This window comes from Macrotis lagotis, chromosome 5 (assembly GCF_037893015.1).
Source record: "Macrotis lagotis isolate mMagLag1 chromosome 5, bilby.v1.9.chrom.fasta, whole genome shotgun sequence".
Classification (NCBI taxonomy): Eukaryota; Metazoa; Chordata; class Mammalia; order Peramelemorphia; family Peramelidae; genus Macrotis; species Macrotis lagotis.
In genome coordinates, this window is record NC_133662.1 from 12006131 (window position 1) to 12033724 (window position 27594).

The following is a 27594-nucleotide window of genomic DNA, read 5'->3' on the forward strand; positions in this document are numbered from 1 at the left end:
TTGATTGTTCTTGATGAACTTTCATTAACACCCCCCCCCCAAAAATGATGCAGAAATTGGGTGGTAACACCAGAGAAAGATCAGGGTTCTCAGGGTCCTTGGAAATGAATAACTCATGACCAGTCCCAGAGTTGTTAAAAAAAAAACAACCTCAAATCTTCATTCACAGACCTGTAATGTATATCACAGGCCCGCAAAGCACAAGCAGTTCATGGAAAGGACTTGGAGGAAAGAAGGGAGAAGGAAATGGCAGGAAGCCCATAGAGGAGAAAAGAAAAGCTTAGATCAAAATAAATCCAGTTACATGGAACTGGGGTCATATTGGCTCTAGCAGCATAGACTGGAGCACATGATTTTAGCTGAGAAAAAGTGGTCATCCTGCTGGGGAAAATGCAAAGCAGAAAAGAGAGAAAGGGAGACTTCTGCTCTGGAGGACCTTGCTTAAATGCATTGCCATGGTGGGTGGTACAAGGGTGGTGCTTGGAGAGTGATTTAGAACCTGGCTCCAGGTACTCTCCAATATGTATGCCAAAGGGGCAACCCTACCTCCCCCAATGAATGATATTCTTTGTACAAGTCTTTTTTCTTCTAAAGAGCATGACCTTCAAAACCAATATGGCATTTAAGAGTACATACCATCACTTCTACCTTCACAATACCTCCCATAAGAAATCTCAGGACCACATTACCTCTCTCCTGAACTTGTGCAGTCATCTTTGTAACTGAGATCCCTGACTTAAATGTTTCATCACTTAATCTATCCTCAAGGTGATTATTCTAAAGCACAAATCTGCTCTATGATTTCCCCTGCTCATTAAGCTCTCTTGGCTTCCTGTTAAGCTCCAGGATCAAATATAAATTCTCTGTTTTGGCACTTTGAAGTCCTCAATGACTCGACCCTTTTCTGTATTTCCATTCTTACATCTGGGGCTTTTTTCAAGGGTGCTAGCCCAATCAAGGAGGATTTGCCCAGGACCCCCAGCTGCTAATGCTCTCCCCTCTAAGGATGGACTGTATCAGTCTCTCTCTCATTTCCCTAGTTGTTAACATCATTTCTGTCCCACTACAATGTAAGCTATTGGCTGGCAAGTGAGATGGTCCCATTTCTTTGTATACTCAGTGATTCACAAGATGTCTGGGCACATATCAGGTGATAAGTAACTACTGACTTGATTATAAGCCAACTATGTATTAGGAACTTTGCTGAACAGGTTGGAGATATAAATATAACTCTTATTCTCAAGGATCTTACATTCCAGCTCAACTCAAACATAACAAGGGCCAAATTAATAGCGGCTAAATTTTACGTAGCAAAATAAGGTTTGAGAAACAGCTTACATATGTTATCTCCTTTTGGACCCCACAACAATCCTCTATCAGACTGGAGTTATCATTATATTCTACTTTACAGAAAAGAAAACCAAGACTTGAAAGACATTTACTTAGTCATACAACTGAGTCATACATAATTGAGTCAGAATCATACAGCTAGGGTTTGAGTCGGAATTTGAACTGGCATGTTCATAACTTGAAGTTCAGAATCTATTCACTAAAGGAAACTGCCTCTCAATTTTTGTTTTCCCTCAGTGTCTCCTCTCCTTAAGCTTTAAATACTATTCAAGTACAGATTAGCACATTAATTATATATATCTTACATTTTCTTCTAGTTGCTTTTTACATTCATTCATTCAACACACAAAGAAAGCACAACTATTTTAGTATCAATTCTCTAGAAAGCTAGAAAAATTGACTCAGTGATTCAATCTCACTCTAATCTCTCTCTCTAAAGGATGTAGTAAAGATTAGTTAAATATGGTGTCTGAGTTTTTCAAAAGAAAGGCATTACAAAAATCTAGGCATGACAAGTATGAAAGATAAATGATGAAGCTACTGTCAACACCATACATTGTTAACATAGAAAGGTTGAGATGTTTTAAAAATAAGAGAGACAAAAGCATGATTCTAAGGAGTTATGTTTTGAATTCTGTCCCTGTCAGACTGAGTTGCTAGTAAATCACTGCCCACCCTTTTGTAGTGATAGAGAACTAATTCACAACAATCTAAAAAGGAAGGTATAGAAATTCATGTATCAAAAGTAACACTTTAGTTCAGTTCACTCCTTTTTCAGTACGATTAATTTTTGCTTCTAGTCAATGAATTGTATTAGTAAAAATATAATCTGTTCTCCTGGGTTTATTATTAATTCCTAGGAAAAGAAAAACATCTTCAGAAGTATTATTAAATATATAATTTATGAATTTATGAAATATATAAATAATTTCATATCTAGTATATCGATGCTACTATATCATGTTTTTATGTGAAGAGTAGGTTTTCTGTTCCATATACGGTTTAGGCAGAGTAAATATAAAATCATGACTACTAATTAGAAGGAAAAATACTATTACATAGAATTACCCTAAGATACAACCAGATGTGCAAGTACACATCTTCATGGACTTGAACTGTTTCTGGCCTAGGTGGAAGATACTTGTAATAACATAAGAAGTTACAAGTAGAAGCAAGAAAACAATAATAGGATAAAGTTGAGAACATTTTGGCCAAGGCCTAGTTGCAAAAGGTAAAGACTAAAGAGTCATGACTATAAAAGATATATTCTAAGGTTAAACAACTTTTCCAAATTCTGGTGCCAACATGCTTACACTGTTCTTCTGCTCCTTAGAATGAAGGATAAGGAGAAAGGACCCCTGGTGTAGACAAAGGGTATTCAAAAAAATATCTCTCATAGAGTTGGTCAGTTAGATATTCATTTGATCTCAAAATTGTCTTGGTTCAAAGACAAAAGACTAAGCGTTACTTTGAAATTTACAATTGCCATAGGCGCTCTGAGTCTAACTTTCCTCATCTATAAATGAGGATTATGATGTTTTAAATACCTACCTGACAGTGAAAGCTTTGTTAAACCAAAGACCCCATATAAATAGCAACTATTTTATTAAAATATAAAAAGTTCATTACTATCCCTTTGATCACTCAGTATTAGTAAACCTGAAACCTTTTTATGAGATAACCAGATACCTGAAGGGGTGGAAGTTTTGATTTGGGAAAAAATAGTAGAAGAGAAGAGGAAGGAAAGAAAATTCTGGAGAATATGGTACTTCATGGAAAAGGAAGCCTAGAGATGAAAATAAGTGGAACAAAAATAATTCACCATTAGAATTCAATCAATTATTGACCAATCTTGATTACAAAGACCAATAATGCATAACTTTTTTCCTTCTAATAGATAAACGGCAGATTATAGATGGAGAATGGATTATATCCCATTTAATAATGACTGTTCTGTTTTGTTTTGCTTTTTACATCTTGCTTGCAAGCAGCGAGGACAGTTATTAAAATGGTGGTATTGAGAACTGCCAACAATTTATAATTTTACTCACTGATATAATTTACTTTTAAGCCTTAACTATATTCCCCAATGTTCTGCTATAAGGCAATGGGGTTAAGTGACTTGGCCAAGGTCCACTGCTAGGCAATTATTAAGTGTCTGAGGCCACATTTGAAATCAGGTCCTGTGACTCCAGGGCCAGTGCTCTACTACCTTAATTGCCCCACTATCCCTGTTACTTCCAATGTCCTCCCCTATAACAAAAAGTAAAAGAAATTGGGAAAGTCAATCATCAATACATCAAAAAGTAGTACATTACATACAATGCTACCCATATATGGTACTCTAGTCATACAAAAAAGGGGCAGGATGCCTTCTTATACCTTATTTGGGGGTGGGCTTCATCATCACAATTTCATAGGACTCTCTTTCAAGAGCTTAGTTTTTGTTCTTCCTATTTACACTGTTGTAATTGTTATGATTTCCATTTTCTTATTTCTGCATACTTTACTTTCTATCCATTTTTATGTCTTTTTTTCTATATATTTATAACTTGTTTATTCACTTCCCACTAAATTATTTTAGTTACTTTTTACCTCCAAAAGAGTTGATATATTTTATTGTATATGGGGCTGTTCTTGTTTTATAACTGATCTCCATGGTATAAATGGAATTTTTGTGTCAAAGGGTGTGAACAGTTTGGTTATTTTTTCCTAAAATATACTTACAAATTGCCTTCCAGAAAGGCTGGATCAGTTTAAAACTCTACCAACTGCATCAGTGTACCTCTCTCTCCATAACCACATTTGCAATGATTAGGCTTATCGGTTTTTATCTTGGTCTATTTGCTGGACTTGTGGTGAGATGGCAGTTAATTTGATCTATTTGGTGCTATATTTCAGAGAGTTAATAGTCTGCAAAAGTTTTGAGAAATGTTTGTTCATCTCTTGACCAGTAATATTATCTTGTTAAAAGTATTAATAAAACATGTTAATGTATTTTAAAAAAAAGAAAACCAAGGTTGGAATTAGGTGCCAAATTCATCAGGCTTGGAGATGCCAATGGGTACCATTAAGGCAATGAAAAACTGGGAATAAGTAAGACAATTCAGGCTACAAGTTTTAAAAGAAGTGGAAAATGAAAGGAGGACAGTAAGAGAACAAATTTAAAGCATAATTAGAGAAGGTAAAAAGGATTAAGCACAGAATAGAAAGAATATTTATAGTATTGATTTGATCTAGTTTAGATTATCTGGCAACTTCATGGATTTTCTATCTTTTGCTATGTTTTGTTTATTGTTCAGTCACATTTAACTGTGACCCCATTTGGGGTTTTTTTTTTTGCAAAGACAACAGAGTAGTTTGCCCTTTCTTTCTCTAGCTCATTTGACAGATAAGGAACTGAGGCAAACAAGGTTTATTGACTTGCTTTAGGTTAGGGGTCACACCACTAGTAATTAGCAGTGAACTGAGGTCTTCCAAACTCCAGGTTCAGAATTCTATCCACAAAGATATGCAGTTGCTTATTTGCTATATTTAGGTTACAATAAAGGAATAAAATAGATGTAGCATGTTGCAACATAAAACTTCCTAGAATTAAGAGATAAGAGATACCTGGATTTTGAAACCCACCTTTGCTGCCTTCTAGTGGACTGGTCAGGGGTAAGAATGCATCATAGATTTAGAGTTGAAACAATCTGCAGGTCATCTAAGACCTTTGTATTGGAAAACAATTCAAAAGGGAAAGGTTGTCACTGAAAATGAAATTCTGATATGCAAACACAAATGATGTTGATAAATAAGAAAAAGAAGAAATATCTAAAGAAATCAGCATGTTTATACAGAGAATCATCTAATATGCTCAAATTTTCTAAGAACAGGAACAAAATATAAAAAAAAGATACAACTTAATCAGGACCCAAAAGAAAAATCATGACATAAATTTGAAAAAGTAGTGTCAGGAGATAAAGCCCAGAGAACATTTAGAAAAAAATGCAAAAAGATAATGGAAAAAGTGTTTTTTTAAAAATTATGCTTGTAACAAAATTAAAACAAACAAGAAATCAAGAAATACATTCATAGTTTAAGTAGGTGCTATAGTAAGATAGCATAAAGAAATCAGAACTACTTAACTTGCACTATGTCTTCTCTGTCTAGAACTATTCTCATATAGAACACAGAACAAATGTGATTCAAAATGAATTAACATTTAAATGTGTAAGCATAAAAGACAGAAGACTCAGATGAGTCAACAATGTGACAAACTGTCCCAAGAACAAATAAATCTCAGATACAGAAAAATGCAGTCCTTAAACTAGGAACTATGGAGAAGATTCAGATAAAAACAAACATATTTTGTTGCTGTTCATTTCTTTCAGGTATGTCTGTTGCCTCATGATCCCAATAGAGTTATTTTTTGGCAAAGATATTGGAGATATTGAAGAAGTTTGCTATTTCCTTCTCTACATCATTTTACAGATGAGGAAACTGAAGGAAACAGGATTAAGTGACTTACCCAGGGTCATACAAGCTATTAAGTAAAGAGTCTGTGGTCAAATTGGATCTCAGGAAGATGAATCTTCCTGATTTCAGGCCCAGAGCTTTTTCCACTATGCCAGCAAGCTGCCAATAAATACATTTTACATAAATAAACACAAATAACACAAACAAGTACAGTGAAACATCTTTATCAGGGAATAGGACTAAAATTCCCCTAATGAAAAATACAGAACTGCAGGTGTCAGGAGACAAGAGATCATCCAGGAAGGGTCAAAGGAAGAAGAGACTGAATCAAGACTATGCTGAGAGGTAATAAGACAGTTATTTGTTGATCTGAAAATAAGAGGGATGTTGGCTGTCTTCCTTAGGCAGGAATCCAACATATAAAAGACAAAAGACTTGTCAAAATGGATACTCTACCCACTTCAGTGGTTCATAACAGTTGATATAATTTTGAAGTTTGCAAAGGAAATTATTACATTATCGCATCTGGTCCAGATAACAACTTTCTTGACATAGTTGCCATCATTATTTCCCTTTTACAGTTGATAAAGCTAATGCAGAAGGATTACAGAACAAGCCAAGGGGCACAAAGTTAGAAAGTATTAGAGAAGGAACTTTACCCTATCAAGTCCAGGCTTCTTTCTGCTCTATGTTGCTTCATGTTGCTTGAGACTGCCAGAAGGGCCCCCTAAGGCAGAGGTTTTCATCACCTCCAAGGGAAGTAATACAGAAAAGGAAAGTACAAATTAAGGTGATGGTTGAAAATGGATTTAGGTTTTTATAATGTGGTTAACAACACCAAGAATGACAGGTTGCTGTCCAGAGATGGAGTGTACCTAGCAAAGACCATAAGAATTCATTTAGCTCCTGCAAATCTTATCAAAAGGTTTTTAAAAATTGAAAAAGAAGGACTAAAACCACCTATGTATATCCAGGAAGCTATATACTACAGAAACAGTAATGCTGGGGAAAAATAGAGCAGTTGAAACATTTAGGAATTGATTTAAGAACAAAGTCAGTGATAAAATCCATTCCCTCAAATATATTTCTATACAGAAATGTCCAAAATATGACTCACAAGCAGAATCTAATAGAAAATGTAAGACAAGAAAACAGATTGATAAAGTAGACATCAATGAAACTTGGTTGGAGGGACGTATGACTTCCTTAGGGAAGTTATTCAGAGGAAGTAACATAGGTAAAAAGATAGTAGGACTTCACTGTATGTTAAGATGACAAACTCATGCAAGAAAATACTGGAAATCTGAATTTCTCAGTCCCAGAAAAAGTCTTCTTCCCCTTTTTCTTAACTAATTGACCATGAAGCTTCCCAATCAATAGCCTAAGAAAAACATGGTCATTGCCCAACCCCACTCCTACCCAAACCAGGAAGAAGGCATGGGGGTCCCTTGATTTCTAATTGGAGGGTTTTTACCATTCCTGCAGTGAAGCATGCATTCCATAGGTTTGAGTTTCTAAGTTCTAAAGAGGAAGATTTCCATTCTCCCTCCCCTCTCCCTCTGCAGAGGGTGGGGTGGGGTGGGGGGGGGTAGCAAAGAATGAGAAAGAGCATTTGAAAGAGTACCAGAGTAAAAGAGTTCCACCCAAAGGTTTTCCATATGTTTGGATTCAGGCTCCCTCCTTCACATAACCAAGGGGATACTTTTTCTACTACATTCAAAAATTTTTTAATCTTTTTAAGGGTTACCGAGACCATTATCCTTTTACCCCCAATTTCTGCCTCATGAAAACAACTAATTTGTTACTTCTCTGAACTCTTTTGCTCTGGGATGTGGCGTGGAAGCTTTTTCCTTGCTTGTATGACAGCCCAAAGTTTTGGTCCTTTGATGTGTGGTTCTACTTGGTACTTTTCCTGGACTCTGATCAGATGGCCCCAAAATCAGCTTGTTTCCTGTCTTCAAGACCCATTTTAGACACCATATAGTGTGTGCCGGCTGCCTAACTTATATTTTACTCATAACCTATTATTTGACTCAGTTCAGCTGTAGTCAAGTTCTCAGGCTAAAGTTGAAGATGTGAAGACACAGATGGCAAGTCCTCCATTTATTTAACAGAATCCGAGAGCTTAAATATCTCCTAAGTCCCTGGTTTACTTCCAATTCCCTGGGTGTTCTCCAATTAGCCAATCAAACAATGCCTCAGCTTGTGGTCAGCAAGTGTTTTTAAAAGTTTACTTCCTCAGCCAAGTTAGTACTCCCACACAATATTGCTATCACTGGCTTAATTAGTGTTTACATGCAATGCTCCAGGAATTGCCAAAACATAAGGATCAGAAGAGAAGAACCAGAGAGCTGACCCAGGTGAGCAGGCCATTGATGTAAGTGGGCAAGAGGACCTTTAAATCATTCCTAGTCATGCAATGAGCTTCCTGTGACCCTCAACAGTCACTTACAAAGAGAGTGTGAAAAATCAAAGACACACCTATTGAAGCAAGCCTGAGGAACTGGGAATAAGGTGGTGCTCTGAACAATACTAAATAGATAAGAATGAGGGAAATTCAGGGGAGGGCTTGGCAAATAATGTGCCTGTTTTTTTTTTTAACATATTAAGTTTAAACTATCTCTAAGATACCCTTATCTAGAAGTCCAAAAGATAATTGGAGATCTAATATGGGATCAAATCTTCCAGTCAGTGATAAAACATAAAAATTCCTAAATAAGTTCTCCCAGCAACACAAATGAGACACATATCACTGTTAGTACCATTTATTCAGCTAAAAATATCCTTTCTAGACAGCACCTGACCCTATAATGAACTAAGTTCCTCTAAGAATATCAATTGAGGAAGAATGATATCAGGATGGACTTGTAGAATGGGAAATTTAAGAGGTAATACTCTATGTAAAATGGGCAGAAGAATCAAATGAAGACTATAAGAAAAAAATAAGGAAGATATTTACATGGTGAGACATAGCTGTGAAACAAGAAGTGGCAGCTTTATTATCAATTGAGAGTATTTTGTCCTTCATAGACAGTCCAAGAGGCAAAAAACGTAAACAACAGGTCTTGGAAGAATATCAATTATAGTCAATGGACAAAGTTCCTACTTGTATACCTACCCACTCACATGCATGTATATGTATTTGTATGTATGTATGCATGTGTTTGCATACAATCTCTGGCAACTTCTTTGGAAAGACTTCTTATGAGCATTGACCCTATATATTACAAAAATTTATTGTACCACAAAAACCTAATTTTCTAACACTTGGTCATGTGACTCTTGCTAATATACCTTTAAGAAATTAATTTAAGGTCAGCAGCAGGGTTTTGCCTCTGATTATATGGGAGAAAGATTATCCTTTAAAGTAAACTCTAATATGCAACCAAAGAGTTTTTCAAACAAGACCATAAATTCCAGCTGCTCCATATCATCTCCAATATAAAATCCTCTTTAAATCATTCATAACCCAGATGCTTCCTACCTTTCTAGTCTTTTTACACTTTACTATCTTCCACATGTTTTTTGACCCAGTGATCACTTTTTGATAACCCAGTTCCTTTCCAAACTTTTTAGATTTTATGCCTTGCCCTTCATGTATTTTCTGATCCAGTGACATGTCCTTGCTGTCCCTCACATCTTTTGGCTGAATTTTTAATTGGTTGTTCTTCAAGTCAGGAATACTCTTTACCTTACTTCCTTAGTTTCCTTGAATTCTGACAAACCCCACCTTCTGCAAGAAGCCTCTCCTAGTGTCTTATGAGATTTACCTATCCAATGAAATTACTTTCCACTTACCCTGCAGACTGGTGAGAGCACGTAGTTTACATACTATCTCTCCCCTTAGAATGTGAGTGTATTGAGGGTAAGGCTGTCTTTGGTTTTATACCTCTTTCCCTTAACACAATACAGGCATTGAAGAGGGACTTCATACATGATTTCTGGCTTGAATGACAAATATCCATCATGAATTAAAATCTTATTAAACTAAAAAAGATATACAATACAAACACATTTCTCTTTTTTGCAGAAAAGTGGAAATATACCAATATGTAACATATTTCAGATTTCTAATGTCAATTCATTTTGGTAAACTGATCTTTCTTCTTTATTCTTCTTTATAAGAAATAGTTCTCTAGATAGAGGGAGATTATATGAAGATAGTACAAAAATAAAATCATATATAAAAATTTTTAAAAGGTCACAGGGAGAAAAAGGTCTCAGTTTAAAACATCCCTCAAAAAATAAAGGCAAAAAATGAATAAATGAAGTTGGTAATAGAAGGCAACAATTAAAATAGTAAATATCAGTCTTCATCTCACAAAAGTCATCCTTTGTATGAAATACAAGAAGAGAACAGAGAAAGAAAATGTAAGTGTGCAGCACACAAGAGACCATTTTTTAAAAAATTAACTACACGGGGAAATAAATAGCAATAAAAAAGTAAATTAATATTTCTTGGAAAAGGGAAAGATGGCTCCAAAGTATACTTTTTATCTAGGCAAGGAGAGATGAGAAGAAAAAAGAGGAAAAAAATTTAAAAACGAATGAATGAAAAGAAAATAATTTTGAGTGATACAGGAAACTGAAGGAAGTGATGGAGAAGCTATAAGAAAAGATTAGCATCAAATAGTATAAATGGAGTTACAAAGTTTAAATTAAGAGATTATAGAGGGGGAAATAATGTAAATTAATTTACAGAAAATGGTAAAACTTAAAATTAGAATATTAAATAATAAATAAAACAAAACAATAGTAAAATGGTTAAAGAAACAAATTCCAACAGGTACATAATTGTATTTAAAAATTAGAGATATATAAAGAATGAAAATTAGGGAAAGAAACACAATTTACGGAGGGTCAGAGATTTTTTTAAATCATGATATAAGAATCCAAGCCTATCCCTGAGACCAAGGAAAATATAACCAAAAGACAAACATGAAATAATTTATATATGTGAATAAAATTTTGGAAAAATAAGAAATGCCTCTCTAGCAATGATCAAACGGGAATAGAAAAATACTTATTTCTCAGTGACCAATGAAATCCATAGAAAAGACTGACCATGTACTAAGGAATAAAAATTTCAAAAATTAATGGAGAGAAATTAAACATCCATTATTGTCTACCATCCAATAAAAAGACTAACTTACTTGTAAAGAAATGGTCGATCAAAGAAAAAAAAACCCAAAGATATAGCAAGACATTGTTATTAACAGAAATAGCAAGAAGACAACATATCAAGACTTTGGTATGTAGTCAAAGCAGTTGAGAGAAGAAAATTTATATCTCCTAAGACATTAACAAAAAAAAAAAGAGAAAGAAAAGATCAGTGAATGGGTGTGCAGCTAATAAAAACCTGGAAAACTAACAAAATTTAAGGAGATTTTCAAAAATTTAAGTTATGAATAAACCTAGAAGACTATGTTAGGGAAGAAGAGGGAGAAAGACTGGAAATACTACTGGCTAGTTTGATGTTTTTTAAGAAGAAAAGTAAATTGGTATCAAAAATTAAGAAGAATTTCTAACAACAAAAAATTTGAGAAATTACTTTATGAACAAAATTCACAATTTAAATGAAATGGATGTTTACTCCTCCCAAAATTATCCAGAACACAAATGATTAAAGAATGTAAATAATGAAATTCAAGAAAAAAGAAACTGAAAAAAATCTAAAAGATGAACTTTGAAAGTAAAAAAAACCCCAACAAAACCCAAGGCCAAATTTGCAAATGAATTCTATCAAATATTAAAAGAACAATAATAATCAATATTATAAAAACTATTTGAAAAAATAGAAAAAGGGATCCTACCAAATTACTTCTCTGATACAAATATGGTCTTGATACCTAAACCAGGGAGAGATAAAAAAAGATAAAGCAAACTATAGACCAATATCTATCAACACAAATATTTTAAATAACATATTAGTAAAGAAACTAGAGAACACATTAATTTTATATAATGAATAAGAAGGATTTACTCCTGGAATGCAAAGTAGGTTCAATATTTAAAGCATTATAAACATAATACACTATATTAAGTTTTAAAAACTAAAAATCACATGATTATATCAATTGATATAGAATAGATTAATGATAAAATATAACACCCATATAGGTTAAAACTATTGAAAAGTGGGGCAGCTAGGTGGTGCAATGGATAGAGACCAGCCCTGGAATCAGTAGAACCTGAGTTCAAATCTTGCCTCACTTAATGATTACCTACCTGTGTGACCTTGGGCAAGTCACTTGACCCCATTGCTTTGCAAAAACCAAAAAAGAAAACATCACCTCCCCCCAAAAAAACCTATTGAAAGGTAAAGGAATAAATGTATATATACATATTTTAAAAATAACTATATATTGTATTAAACATTTAAAAGTCCACCTACAAAGACATAGAGAAAATATATGATTATAACAACAAAACATTTGTTATAGTAAGAAATAATGGTTGGGCTGTGCCAATATAATTAAAATGACATCTCTACTTTCTTTACTGTTACAAGCATTATTTTAGAAAATTAGGGAAAAAATCATAATAATTTGTTCAACAGAACAAAAGTTCAAGATTCTCAAGGGAAATAATCCAAAGAGGCAGGTAGAACCAGAATTACCAGATCTCAAACTATACTACAAAGCAATAATCATCAAAATTACTTGCTGGTGACTTTAAAAGTACATTAGGAGTTTATTGGAAGAGTTTATATTCACCACAAATGGAAGCAAATGAACATAGCTGTGTAGTATGTGATAAATTCAAAGGCCACAAATACTGGGGGAAAAGACTATTTAACACTAACAATGATGGAAAAAACTGAAAAACAGTCTAGCAGAAATTAGATTTAGACTAACATTTCACATCATATAACAAGAAAAACTTCAAATATTTACATGACCTAGACATAAAAGGCATTTGTTTAAGATTTGAAATTTTAAACAAATTAGAAGATCAAAAAAGAAAATATTTTTCAAAAAGTATTGCAAGTATAGGTAGGGAAAAGTTCATGATCAGATAAGTGATAAGGAAGAACACAGAAGAACTAACGGGCAATTTTGATTACCTAAAACTGAAAAGTTTTTGTATGATCAAAATCAATGTGTTGATTTTTAGGGAGACGGAGTCAAGATGGCAGAGTAAAAGGTTAGGGTTCCTGTAAGTTCTCCCCTAAACCACTCCAAATATCTTTAAATAATGACTAAAGAAATCCTACAGTGGCAGAATTCACAAAAGGATTAAGTGAAACAATGTTCTAGCCCAAGACAACTTGGAAGATTGCATGGAAAGGGTCTGTTACATTGGAGTTAGAAAGGACCCTCAGCACAGCCTGGGCAACATTGGAGCAAATTGCCTCATGATTTTGTGAGAAATCAAAAAACAAAAAACCCCAATAAAACCAAAAGAATGAAAAACTAGAAGAAAGTATGAAATTCTCATTAAAAAAAAAAAAAACAACTGACCTAGAAATCAGATTCAGGAGAGGTAATTGAAAAATTACTGAATTACCTGAAAAGTCATGAATAAAAAGAGACCCTAGACTTCATTTTTCAAGAAATTCTCTAGGAAAACTGCTTTTGTATTCTAGAAATAGCATATAAAATAGAAATTGAAAGAACCCATCAATCAATTACCTCCTGGATCCCAAAATGAAAACCACCAGGAATATTATAGCCAAATTTCAGAATTCCCAAGGCAAGGGGAAAATATTACAAGCAGCTAGAAATAATTCAAATATTGTGGAGCTACATTCAGGTAATATAGGATTTAGTAGTATCTACACTAAGGGCTCATGATATCCCAAAAGGCAAAAGAGCTTGGAGTACAACCTAAAATCAACTACCCAGCAAAACTGACTGTCCTCCAGGGCCAGGATGAAAGGAGAGAGAGAATAGAATAAATGAGAGTGGGGAGAAATAGAGTGGAGGTACAGCTAGTGATAGCAGCTGTGGGAAAAATATTGAAGCAACTTCTCTGGTGGACTTAATGATAAAGAAAGCAACTCACCTCAGAGACAAAGCCATTGGAATCTGAACACAGACTGAAGTACAATTTTTTCTCCTCTCTCTATTCTTGAGATTTCTCATCTTCTTGGGAGGAGGTTATGTTTATTCTTGTGTTTACTCACATAACATCCAATTTACATCAATGTATGGCATGGAAACAATGTAGAGACTGTCAGACAGCCTTCTGTGGGGGGGAGGGAAGGGGGGGGAATTGTGAAATTCAGAGCCTTGTAAAAAATGATGGGTCAATATTACTACTGTATATAATTGGAAAACAAATAAAATGTTAAAATGTTAAAAAAACTTACTGTCCTCTTTCAGGGGAAAAGATGGAAATTAAATGTTTTAGGGTGTGGGGAAACAGATACCAGACTACGCCTAAACAAAGCTTTGTAGGGGACTTTCAAACTTTCCTGTTGAAACAACAATAGCTGAACAAAAAGTTTTGATCTTCAAGTACAGGACTCAGGTGAAGCATAGCGAGTGTGGTCAGGAAAGACAATTTATGAGGGATTTAATAATGATGAACTGTGTGTGTGTGTGTGTGTGTGTGTATTCTAGCATGGGAAGGATGATACTGAGAACCATGTGAACCTCATCAGTTAGGGCAGTTAGAACATATATAGACAAGGAAAAGGAGGGAGCTGAATATGAATGTATATTTTAAAAAGATGGAATTAATGGGGAAGAAAGGAATGTGCTGGAAGAAAGGGGAAGGAGAGATAGAATAGGCTAAGTTATTTCACATAAAAGAAGGAAGAAAAAGCTTTTCCAGTGGAGTGAAGGTGGAAAGGAAAGGCAAAGTGAGACTTACTCTTCTCAGAAATGGCTCAGAGGGGGAAAACATACACACTCAATGTATCTTACCCTAGAGGAAAAGAGAAGATGAAAGGGATGGGAGAGAGGAGACAGGAAAAGGGGTATAAGGTGATAGGAGAGAGGGAAGATTGTGGGAGAGGGTAGTCAGATACAACACACCTCTGAGGAGGGACAAGGTGAAAGGAGAGAGAGAATAGAATAAATGGGGGGGGGGCAGAATGGAGGGAAATACAGCTAGCAACTGTGGGAAAATTTGTTCAAGCAATTTCTCTGATGGACTTATGACAAAGAATGCTATCCTCTCAAAGACAGAACTAATGGTGTTTGAATACAGACTGAAGCAACTTTTTAACTTGAGTTTCTCTTTCTTTAAGGGGGGGTTATTTACATTTTATTACAGTAATGTTTTTCATGGCTGCACATTTTTAAATCTTCACAAAGTAACTTACTTTCTCAGTGGGGGAGTAGGATGGGAGGAAGGGAGAGAATTTGGAACTCATGGTTTTGGAAGCAAATCTTGAAACTTGCTTTTTGCATGTAATTGGGAAGAAAATTTTAAAATACAATAAAATTATTAATTAAAAACCATTTTAAAGTAAAAAAAATCAGTGCTGTTAAACTTAGAAGTGAAAGTTAACTGGAGAAAAATAAACACCTTTATAAGAAGTTTCTCTGATTAATGTTTATAGATATCCAATGATTCAAATGTATAAGAATGAGAGCCACTGTATTGAAAAATAATGTGATTCAAGGTCATTTTCTTTTACACTAAGTGTTTTCAAATGATACAATCATAAAACCTTTCATATATATATATATATATATATATATATATATATATATATATATATATATATATATATATATATCATGGGAGTTCGAGTTCAACCTTTTAGCTCTTCTGGATCATGTTGTACAACAAAAACCTGGCAAGGGTTGCACATAGAATTTAATATTTATTTATGACTATAATGTAACTCATATTTTCAATGAGTATAAAAATAAAAATAGTAATATACTTAATTGCAATAAATTTAATAAAGTTTAACAATGAAAATTTATGAGCATAATAACAAAACATTAACTTTTTAAACAAAAAATAAGAACATGACATTGTTAATGCAATTACTGATCCTGCCTTTTCGATATTAGTACATTTATATCTGGATTGATAGAGGTTTATAGTGATATGAAGACTGTTTTCAAGATGCTTGGCTGAAATTTTCTGTTCTATATTTACATTTTGCAAGCCTCATTCAATGAAAAAATTGCTTACAAATATGCATACACCCTAAAAGAGACATCATGAACAGGGCATGTTTGTGAAATGCCAAATAGTTTTATTTAGGCAGACACTCATGAAATCCAATAAAGACACCTCAATAAATTTTTCTTTAAGTTGCATTATCTGATTACAACTCTATACATTCTATTTGTAAATTTAGAGGCAACACATTGAAGTCAACTGAGAATAGAGTAGCAAATATTCTGAAATGCAGCTGATGTTTTCTAAAGTCTTTAAATCTATTCTCAAAGTCCTATAACAAAATAGCAATTAATGCTGCATACAATAAAATTATCTGGTGCAATTATGATCATTTGATAATGTTTTAAAATTTTAAAATTCTACTTCCTATAATGCATGTCTTTTGTTTAAAAAGAAAACAATCAAAAAAACTCCAGCAGTCTGTGAGACCACAAGAGATTAGTTAAATGAAAAAGTCAAATCATGTTAGTTGAGGTTTAAACTAGTTTATGATGTTGCAATATTGGCACATGCACTCACCAGTTCCTACATGCACTCACCAATCCCTTCATTTTCTGATTATGCAATGCAGGTAACATCAATGGGCTTTGAGGGCTTCATATGGCCCATCTGCTATAAGATGGATACACATGTCTATATGAAACAATCATTTTACTTAATACTGTTACAAGGATGTGTCTAGTATTGATTCTTCAGGCATGTCATTTTGTATATTATTATCACAATCTAATCAGGGACCTCTCCTCAAAACATCTTATCATATAAAATATTATAATATAATGTAATATAATGTAATATATCATATCATATAATACTAATAAGAACATGTGAAAGCATTTCATGAACAAGAGTGGAGGTAGATATTGACTGAAAGTCAATCAAAAAGATAATATCCACCTGGCTATTATCAAAATCAAAAGATAATAGTCATCAGGATTTAAAGAACTATTTTCTCCTAATTTTATATGTTACTGACATTATCAAATGGTAATAAATGAAAAATTAAAAAGACACTTGTATATCTCATATATTCTTCCCTCTTTCCCCACCAACTTGCACCATTTCCTTTCTTTCCAGGATGACAACATTTTGAATGTTGATTACTCAATTTTAAATATTATTAATGAACAATTTAGTTGAGAATCAACTGCTTTGAACAAGAAAAAAGGAATTCACATTCTAAGAATGATGGGACATTCCAAATAAAAAAAATGGCATTTGCTACCACTTACATCAGGATAAAATAATACAACTCTTCTTTTTTTCACTAAATAATTGTCCCATTGTTAAAAACTTTTTATAATTATTATTGAATCCAAGCAACTAATCTTTGATTTTAAAGTGTGTGATCATCAAGACCTATCCCTGTTGCTATGCAGTAAGTGGAACTACATACATGCATGGATAGTTAGACAATCAAAGTTCCATTTTATAGTCAGATTCCCCATTCCCAAATCAAAATCAGAAAATTCTGAGAGTTTGTTCTGAGAGCTGATATAAAGCAAGGCTACACAAAGTGTAATGTAGATAGAACACTGATTCTATGGCTTAAGATGATTTAATTCTTATTTTTTTTCTGCAAAGGAAAATGATCTTTGGACCAGAGGAAAAATAATTGAAAGAAAACTGATATATGGATAAATGAAAAAGAAATGAAAAAATGAAAAAAATTTTAAGGAAATAAAATGGAGTTTGCAAATAGCAGGCCAAACAAACCTGAATTGTGATTTCTGGAAAAATTCTAAAATATATTACTGAGCCCACTAACAAAATGCCCAAGGGACTGTGCTTAGCCATATTCTGTTTAACATTTTCATTAATGTATATGGTAAATATTATGTTTTTACCAAATGATAGAATCCACTTAGAAAAAAAGACTCTGGCAGGCTAAAACAATGGATTGAATCTGATATAATCTTTGATTTAATGGGTAAAAAGATCAATTCCATAACTATAAGATAGGAAAGGTGTGATTAGGAAGCAAGATCTGTGTGTTTAATGGCCTCAAAGCACAGCACAAATTTTCAGGGTAAAATGCCCACCAAAAAAACTAATATAATCTAGGGCTTCATTAAGTGAGCCAATAGTTTAGAGAAATAAGGTGTAAAAGAATTTAGCTGAAATTTGTCCAGATCAGATCATACCTAGAATGCTGTCTTACATTTGAAGCACCATAGACTAGGGAAGTTACTGTTAAACTGAAAAGGGTTGAGAAAGAGGTTCAATTGAAAGAAATGAAGATGTTTATTTGCTTGGTGAAGAGAAGCAGCATATAATAGCTGCCTTGAGTATCTGAAGAGCCATCATTGGAAGAGAGATAGGCTTTCTCTATTTAGCCCTAGAGGGAAATATTAGGGAACAATGAATGGAAGTGGAAATGGGAAACAGCTGGATTCCAGAAGTGGAACTCTACAAGAAGAGACTGGATTACTACATGGCCAAGTGAAGATGATTATTTGAAAATGAATTATACTAAACTGCTACTTGTAGGAATGCTAAGATATCAATTCAAATATTCTGTGATTCTATGAGAATTTTCTCTAAAATAAGCTCTGAGTAGGGAAATGACCTTCAAAACCATAATACTAAAAAACCTGGCTCTTAGTATGCTCTGGGATTTATTTAAAATTATCTCAAGTTATAAAGAGGGATACAATACTTAAATTAGAGCAGTATGAACCAAAAGAGTCTTTATATACACACACGAATATAAAACTGGGAGTACAAGTTAGATATAACACCAAATGATAAACCACTATAATTAATTAGTAATAACTACTACACTGGATTTATATATTTAAGGTAAATTATAAGGAGGGGGAAGGAGAGAAAAAAAGGAGAGATTAACACTTCAACTACCATTTTTGGTTCTCCAAAAAAGTGATTTTTGGCTGTATACATGGTGGAAAATGCAAAACAAGTAAATATGGATTAAAAGTTATCCAAGGGGAGAGAGAATTCTGGGAAGATGAGGAAGGAAATCAGAAAATTCCAAGTTTCCCATATTTCCTTCCATCTCAAAGTGAACCTATAGCTACAAAAATAAACAAGAGTTGGGGTAGAACAATGATCCTCCTGGGACAACCAGGAAAAGATCAGCCTCAATGAAATGCAAGCACCTACAGACTACCTTCTTAAAACAGTGAGAGGCAAGCCCTACTAGATGGGGCCACAGGAATAAACACTTCCGAGATGGAGGGGAATCTGAATCTGAGCCGGGAAGTAAGGGAACCTCTGGGGATAGGCATGCAAGGCTGCCAAGATGCAGTCCTTGACAAGACGGAATCAGTACAGTCCAGAAGCACTGGGAAGTATGGGGATACTGCTGGTTATGGCCGCTTAAGAGGAAAACTGAGTTTGAGTTATTGACTCCAGGTCCAGGGATATAGAGGTTGGGCCTAAACCAAAGCACCTGAGCCAGAGGCACTGTCCCCTACACCCCAGGATTAGAGGTGACTATAACAATAAGCTGCTAAGAACAAAAAACATTTTTAAACAAGCAAGCAAAGAAAAAAAGAACCCAATCATAGCAAGTTATGATGAGAATAGAGAAGACTTGGGTTTCTCTTCTAAGGAAGAGGCTGAAGCAAAAAAGGCTCTCCCATACCCCAAAGAGTAACATCAAATGGTTAAATGATTCAAAAGAATTCATAGAGGAATTCAAAAAAGTCTTTTAAAATCAAACAACAGAGACTAACAAAAAAAACTAAACAAGAAACAAGTCAAGGAAAATAATAAGACTATAAAAAGAAAGTAAACCAAGTAGAAAGGGAGATTCAGAATTTTAAAGAAAATGGCTCTTTGAAAAGTAGAACTGAGGAGTGGCTAAGTGGCTCAGTGAATAGAGCACGGGCCCTGGAGTCAGGAGTACCTGAGTTCAAATCCAGCCTCAGACACTTAATAATTACCTAGCTGTGTGGCCTTGGGCAAGCCACTTAATCCCATTGCCTTGCAAAAAAAAAATCTAAAAAAAAGGAAAAGAAAAAGATCAGAAAACAAAAGAAAAGTAGAACTGGGCAAGGAGAAGCTATATAAGAGAACCAAGAAACAATAAAAGGAAAAAGAGAAGAGAATGTGAAAGACCTCATTAGAAAAACAATTGGGGGGGGGCAGAGCCAAGATGAGGACAGAAGAAGAGCCTCTCCTCAGTGTTCTCTCCATAATATTTCAAAAATCATAAAATAATGACTCTAACTAAATTTTCAAGAGACAGAACCAACAGAGGGATACAGTGAGGCAATTCTCCAGACCAAGGCAACCAGGAAAATAGTGGAAAGGCTCCACTCCAGGGGATTGGAGGGGCAGCCTGCCTGAGTGAAGAAACTTCAGCCTCCCAGGCAGCCCCAGGGCACCTAGGAGCCATGGCTCACAGCAGTGGGGGCAATTTCCTGACCTATACCCTGGGGGACACACATCTCTGCCAGAGCCAGCACCTAAAGCCCAGCCCTCAGGGCACTCAGCAAGCTGTGGTGGCCACTGCAGTCCAGATCCAGGAAACAGAAGCAGGCAGAGCCAGTAAGCAGAACAGGAGAGAGATTTCTGGGGTCTGTTCTCTGTACCTGGAATAGGATTCTGGGGCTCTGGCCACATTTAGATCCTGATCAAAGTCCAGGCCCCGCATAGAACAGCAACCTCCCCCCACACACACCTCAGGCCCGTGGCAGAGGGGTGTGTTTGTGTTCATTCACAGACCAGGAGGGAAGACAGAGCTTCACACACAGAGATCCTTGTGAGGGGGGGTGTCCCAATAATACTCAAAAGCTCAGGAAGCACCCCAAAACCACAGGTTGGGGAAATGAGTAAACAGAGAAAAAAGAGGAATACCATTGAGAAATGCTTTCTCTATGATCCCAAGAAGGATCAAAATACACAATCTGAAGATGAGGAAGAACAAGCTTCTGCATCTAAAGACTCCAAGAAAAACGGAAATTAGGCTCAGGCTATGACAAAGCTCAAAAAAGATATTGAAAAATCAAGGAAGGGAGATAGAAGAAAATTTGGGAAAAGAAATGAGAGAGATGCAGGAAAAGCATGAAAAGTAAGTAAGCAACTTAGTCAAGGAGATCCAAAAAAATGCTGAAGAAAATAACATGTTAAAAACCAGCATAAGTCAAATGGATAAAATAGTTCAAAAAGATATTGAGGAGAATGCTTTAAAAAGCAGAATTGGTGGAAGGAGAAGAGTGCTTTAAAAAAGCAAAATTGGTGGGATAGCTAGGTGGTACAATCGATAGAGCATGGCCCTGGACTCTGGATTACTTGAGTTCAAATCCAGCCTCAGACACTTAATAATTACCTAGCTGTGTGGCCTTGGGCAAACCACTTAACCCTATTTGCCTTGCAAAACCTAAAATAATAATAATAATAATAATAATAATAATAATAATAATAATAATAATAATAATAATAAAAATAAAAATGAGGTCAAGGCTCTTTTCCTGATCATGACTTTCAGGTTGCCCAATAATTTTTAAATTATCTTTCCTGAAATTGTTTTCCAGATCAGTTGTTTTTTCAATGAGATGTTTCACATTTTCTTCTAATTTTTCATTCTTTTGCTGTTAAAGTATTGTATTTTGATTTCTCATAATGTCAACAACTTCCTTTAGCTCCATTCTACATCTGAAGGATTTGTTTTCCTCATAGAGCTTTCTTATCTCCTTTTCCATTTGGCCAATTCTGCTTTTTGGTTGGTTGTTTGTTTGTCAATTCTCCTTTTTATTTATTCATTTGTTTATTTATTTTAATTTTGAATTTTATAATTATCCCCTTAATCTTGCTCCTCCCCCCAACTCCTACAGAGGGCAGTCTGATAGTCATTACATTATTTCCATGCTATACATTGATGTAAGTTGAATGTAATGAGAGAGAAAGCATATCCTTAAGGAAGAAAAATAAAGTATAAGAGATAGCAAAATTATATAATAAGATAACAGTTTTTCTCTTTTTTTAAATTAAAGGTAATAGTCTTTGGTCTTTGTTCAAACTCCACAATTCTTTCTATGGATATAGATGGTGTTTTCCATCACAGTAGCCCAAAATTGTGCCTGATTGTTGCACTGATGGAATGAGCAAGTTTATTAAGGTTGATCATCAACCCCACGTGGCTATTAGAGTGTACAATGTTCTTCAAATTCTGCTCATCTTGCTCGGCATCAGGTCATGCAAATACTTCCAGGCTTCCCTGAATTCCCATCCCTCCTGGTTTCTAAAATAGTGTTCCATAATCACAATTTGTTCAGCCATTCCCCAATTGATGGATATTCACTCAATTTCTAATTCTTTGCCACCACAAACAGGGCTACTATGAAAATTTTTGTACAAGTGATATTTTTACCCTTTTCCAGGACCTCTTCAGGGTATAGAGCCTGTAGTGGTATTGCTGGATCAAAGGGTATGCACATTTTTATTGCCCTTTGGTTGTAATTCCAAATTGCTCTCCAGAAAGGTTGGATGAGTTCACAGCTCCACCAACAATGTATTAGTGTCCTAGATTTCCCACATCCCTATCAACATTGACCACTGTCCTTTCTGGTCATATTGGCCAGTCTGAGAGGTATATAGTGGTATCTCAGAGATGCTTTATTTTGCATTTCTATATTAAATAGTGATTTACAGCAATTTTTCATGTGACTGGATAACTTTGATTTCCTCATGTAAATTGCCTTTGCATATCCTTTGACCATTTGTTGACTGGGGAATGGCTTGTCTGTTTTTTTAAAATTTTGATTCAGTTCTCTGTATATTTTAGAAATGAATTCTTTGTCAGAAATACTAGTTGTTTTCCAATTTACTACATTTCTTTTGATCTTGGTTACAGTGGTTTTGTCTGTGCAAAAGCTTTTAATTAAATGTAATCAAAATTATCTAGTTTTTTAATGATGTTCTCCATCTCTTCCTTGGTTGTAAACTGCCTTTCCATATATCTGACAGGCAAACGATCTCCTAGTTTGCTTACAATATGGTTTTTTATGTCTAAATCCTGTATCCATTTTGATCTTATCTGGGTATAGGATGTGAGGTGTTGCTTTAATCCACGTTTCTGGCATGCTAACTTTCAATTTTCCCAAGTTTTTATCGAAAAGAGAGTTTTTATCCCAAAAGCTGGACTCTTTGGATTTATCACAGCAAATTACTATAATCATATCCTGTTATTGTACCTAGTCTATTCCACTGATCCACTACTCTTATTTCTTAGCCAATACCAGACAGTGTTGATGACTGATGCTTTATAATATAATTTTAGATGTGGTAAGACTGAGACACTTTTTTTTTGCACATTTTTTTTCATTAAATCTCTGGAAATTCTTCACTTTTTATTTCTCCATTTAAATTTACTTACAATTTTTTCTAACTCATTAAAGAAATTTTTTGGAATTTTGATTTGTAGGGCAATAAATAATTTTATTTAGGTAGTATCCTCAATCTTATTCTATTAACTAAGCCCATTCAGGAGCAGTTCACATTTGCCCAGTTATTTAAATCTGATTTTATTTGGGTGAGAAGTGTCTTGTAATTGTTTTCAAAAAGTTTCTGAGGGTGGCTAGGTGACAGTAGATAAAGCACCAGCCCGAGTCAGAAGTACCTGTGTTCAAATCCAGCCTCAGACATTTAATAATTGCCTAACTGGGTGGTCTTGGGCAAACCACTTAACCCCATTTGCCTCGCAAAAACCAAAAAAAAAAAAAAGTTACTGAGCCTGCCTGGGTAGGTAGACTCTCAAGTATTTCATATTGTCTAAAGTTACTTTGAATGGGATTCCTCTTCCTAGTCCTTTCTGCTGGATCTTGCTAGTCATATATATAGATATATATATAGAAGTATTGAAGATTAATGAGGGTTTATTTTAAATCCTGCCTCTTTGCTATAGTTGCTATTTATTTATAGTAGTTTCTCAGATGATTTTTTTGGATTCTCTAGGGACACCATCATGTCATCAGCAAAGAGTGAGAATTTTGTCTCTTCCTTTCCAATTCTAATTCCTTCAATTTCTTTTTCTTCTTTTATGCTAAGGCTAATTCTAATACAATATTGAATAGTAGTGGTGATAATGGGCATCCTTGTTTCACCCCGATCTTAATGGGAATGCCTCTAGCCTACCCCTATTGCATATAATGCTTGTTGATGGTTTCAGATAGATATAACTTATTATTCTAAGGAAGACTCCATTTACTCCTAGGCTCTCTAATGTTTTTAGGAGTAATGGGTGCTGTATTTTCTCAAAAGCCTTTTCAGTATCTATTGATATAATCACATGATTTCTGATAGCAAACCTAACAGTTTTCCTAATACTCAACTAACTCTGCATTCCTGGGATAAATCCTACTTGGTCATAATGTATTATCCTAGTGATAACTTGTAATCATTTTGCTAAGATTTTATTTAGTATATTTGCATCTATGTAGATCATAGATCTGTAATTTTCTTTCTGTTTTAACTCTTTATGGTTTAGGTATCAGCACCATATTGGTGCCATAAAAGGAGTTAGGCAGAGTTCCATCTTCACCTATTTTTTCCAAAGAGTTTATGTAGAATGGAAACAATGTTTGATAGAACTCATTTGTGAATATATCTGGCCCTGGAGATATTTTTCTTAGGGAGTTCAATAATGGCTTGTTGAATTTCTTTTTCTGAAATAGGGTTATTTATGTATTTAATTTCTTCTTCATTTAACTGGGGAAACTTATATTTTTGTAAATATTCATCCATTTCACTTAGATTATCAAATTTATTGGTATAGAGTTAGGCAAAATAATACCAAATTATTAATTTAATCTCCTCATTGGTGGTGAGTTCGCGTTTTTCATTTGATACTAGCAATCTGGTTTTCTTATTTCTTTTTTTAATCAAATTAATGAGTTTTATCAATTTTATTGTTTTTTTTTCATAAAACCAACTCTTGGTTTTATTTCTTAGTTCAATAATTTTCTTGCTTTTGATTTTATTAATTTATCCTTTAATTTTCAGAATTTCTAATTTGATATTTAATTGGGGGTTTTTAATTTGTTCTTTTAATAATTTTTTAAACTGCATATTTAGTTCACTGATATCCTCTTTCTTTAATTTATTCATATAAGGCCCGCCAAGATGGCGGAGAGAAGACAGGTACAGTTCTAAAGTCTCCTGATCTCTTCCCCATCTATCACATGAAACAAATCTCTTAAAAGAAATCCAACCCATAAAACCCTGAAAGAAAAGCCAGGAGAAAGAACATCTAGCTCAGGATTTGTCTCCCCCAGCAGTCTGGGCTCAGAGGGTGGATCAGCCCCCGGATCAACCAGATTAACAGCTGAACTGGAACCTGGAGTCTGAGGGCTGGAGAGCTGGACCTGCTGGATCAGAGGTGGGGCTGGACAAAAGGGGCTTGGGTCAACTAGGGAGTAGAGGCACTGGTGCTGGTACTGTCCCCTCAGGGGCTTGTGGACAAGGGCAGGGGGGAAGAGTTCCCTTACAGGAGAGCTACAGACGCCATCCCTGGGCTCCTCTGGTCTGAGGAACTCAGAGTCTACAACTCCATTACAGCTCAGACCTCTTCCCGGAGCAAATAATTGCAAACTACTTCTGCCTCAGGCCCAGGTGTGTGAGCAGAAGAACCAGCCCTGCTGAGGAAGGACCTCAGGCCAGGGTGAAGCCCACCATTGATTGAAGGCAAAAGAATTCAATAGCTCCAACTCCTCCCTTCAAGCAAAGGGTGAAGGCCTCAATCAAGGACACAGATACTACAGAGAAAGCAACCAGCACCTCCTACTGGCCAGCCAGAGAAATTGCACTCAGCGAATAAAGCCTTTAGTGATCCCAAGCCCCTGAGAACCAGCCCCTCCCCAACTCAAGGTATTAGCAAAATGAAGAAGGGTCAGCGGAAAGGTGGATCCATAGAACAATTCTTGGAAGGGAAAGACCCTAACTCAGAAAGACCTAGAACATCTGAGGAGAATATGATCTGGTCTTCAGCACAGAAAGACTTCCTTGAAGAAATAAGGAAGGAGCTTAAAAATTTGGGAGAGACAATTAATACCTTGCAACAAGAAAACAAAATCTTAGAAAGTACAACTGGACAAATACAAAAGGAGAATAAATCTCTCAGCTCATCAATTGGACAATTACAAAATGAGAATAACTCTCTCACATCAATTGGACAAATACAAAATGAGAATAATTCTCTCAAAACCTCAATTGGTCAAATGGAAAGCTCTTTCAAAATTAGAATTGACCAATTGCAAAAGGAGTTGCAAAGGGTTAATGAAGAAAACTCCTACCCACAAAAAAGAATGGAGTCTACACAAACTCCATGAGACAGCAAGAGTCAGTTAAACAAAATCAAAAAATAGAAGAAAATGTAAAATACCTCATCAACAAAACCACTGACCTTGAGAATAGATCGAGGAGGGGCAACCTGAAAATTATAGGACTTCCTGAAAGCATTGAAGAGAAAAAAAGCCTGGACTTAATATTACAGGATCTAGTGATGGAAAACTGTCCTGATATCATGGAATTGGAGGGCAAAGTAGTTATTGAAAGAATACATCAATCCGCTCCAGAAAAAGATCTTAAAATGCAAACACCAAGGAATGTTGTGGCCAAACTCCAGAACTATCAGATAAAAGAGAAAATCCTGCAAGTAGCCAGAAAGAAACAATTTAAATATCAAGGAGCCACAGTAAGGATCACCCAGGACCTGGCTGCATCAACATTAAGGGATCAAAGGGCCTGGAACCAGATATTTCGAAGAGCAAGGGAGCTTGGAATGCAGCCAAGAATCTGCTTTCCCACAAAGCTGAGCCTTCTCTTCCAGAAGAATTCCAAAAATTTCTGATGAAAAGACAAGAGCTAAACAGAAAATTTGAACATCAAACAGGAGGTTCAAGAGACACATGAAAAGGTTAAAAAAAGAGGGGGCAGTAAAAGGAAAAAAAAAAAGTGCTATCCAGTAAGTTGAAACTGGCTATATCCCAGCATGGGGGAAAAAGATTCTCATAAATCTTGAGAATTATAACTCTAACAGAGAGAATATACCTAGACAGAAATGATGGACATTCATGGCCTATCCATGAGACTGCTATCAAAAGAGATGTAACTGGCTTTAACCCCACTTGGGAGAAAGACTCTAATAATTCAGGAATTTTGACTCTATTCGATAGAATATACTGAACTAGAAGGGACAGATACTCAGAATTTTCTATGACTTAGATAGAATGATCTAAAAAACACTACCTCCTTAAAATGGGGGACAGAAAAGAGACAGGAGGAGGGAGAGGATTGAATGGGGTAAATCTCATTATACTAAGATGTACAAAAAACCTATGGTAATAGAGGGGAAGAAGGGAGCAGATGAGAAACACCTGAATCTTCTTCTCATCAGACTTGGCCTAAAGTCAACCTACACATGCTCAGTTAACTTATAAAACATCTAGCCTTTCAAGTATTAAAAGGGGAAAAGGGGAGGGGGATGGAAAAAGGGAAGGGGAGTGGGGGAAAAAAGGGGAAATAACAAAAGGAAGGGAAGGGAAAAAGGGAAAGGGGAAAGAAAGAGGAGGGGATGATATTGGAGGTCAAACACACTGAAGGGGGTGGTATTCAGAAACAAAATACTGGGGAATATGGATAAGGGGGGGAAAGGGGGAAAATAAAAAAAATTAAAAGAAATTTATTCATATAAGCATTTAAAGATATAAATATATCTCCTGACAACTT

The 27594-nt window shown here is 35.0% G+C and overlaps 1 protein-coding gene across 3 annotated transcripts in view; it reads right to left on the reverse strand.

Annotated features, from left to right (window-relative positions):
• The window catches only part of BTBD9 (BTB domain containing 9), a 502020-nt gene that overhangs the window by 252161 nt on the left and 222265 nt on the right, over window positions 1-27594 (reverse strand). The window contains exon 7 of one of the 3 annotated variants that reach the window (XM_074236844.1): window positions 11625-11660. The exons of the other annotated variants lie outside the window; for them this stretch is intronic. Within the exon in view, the coding sequence (XP_074092945.1) occupies window positions 11625-11660 (36 nt within the window). The remainder of the gene's footprint in view (window positions 1-11624; window positions 11661-27594) is intronic. 3 annotated transcript variants of the gene reach the window in all.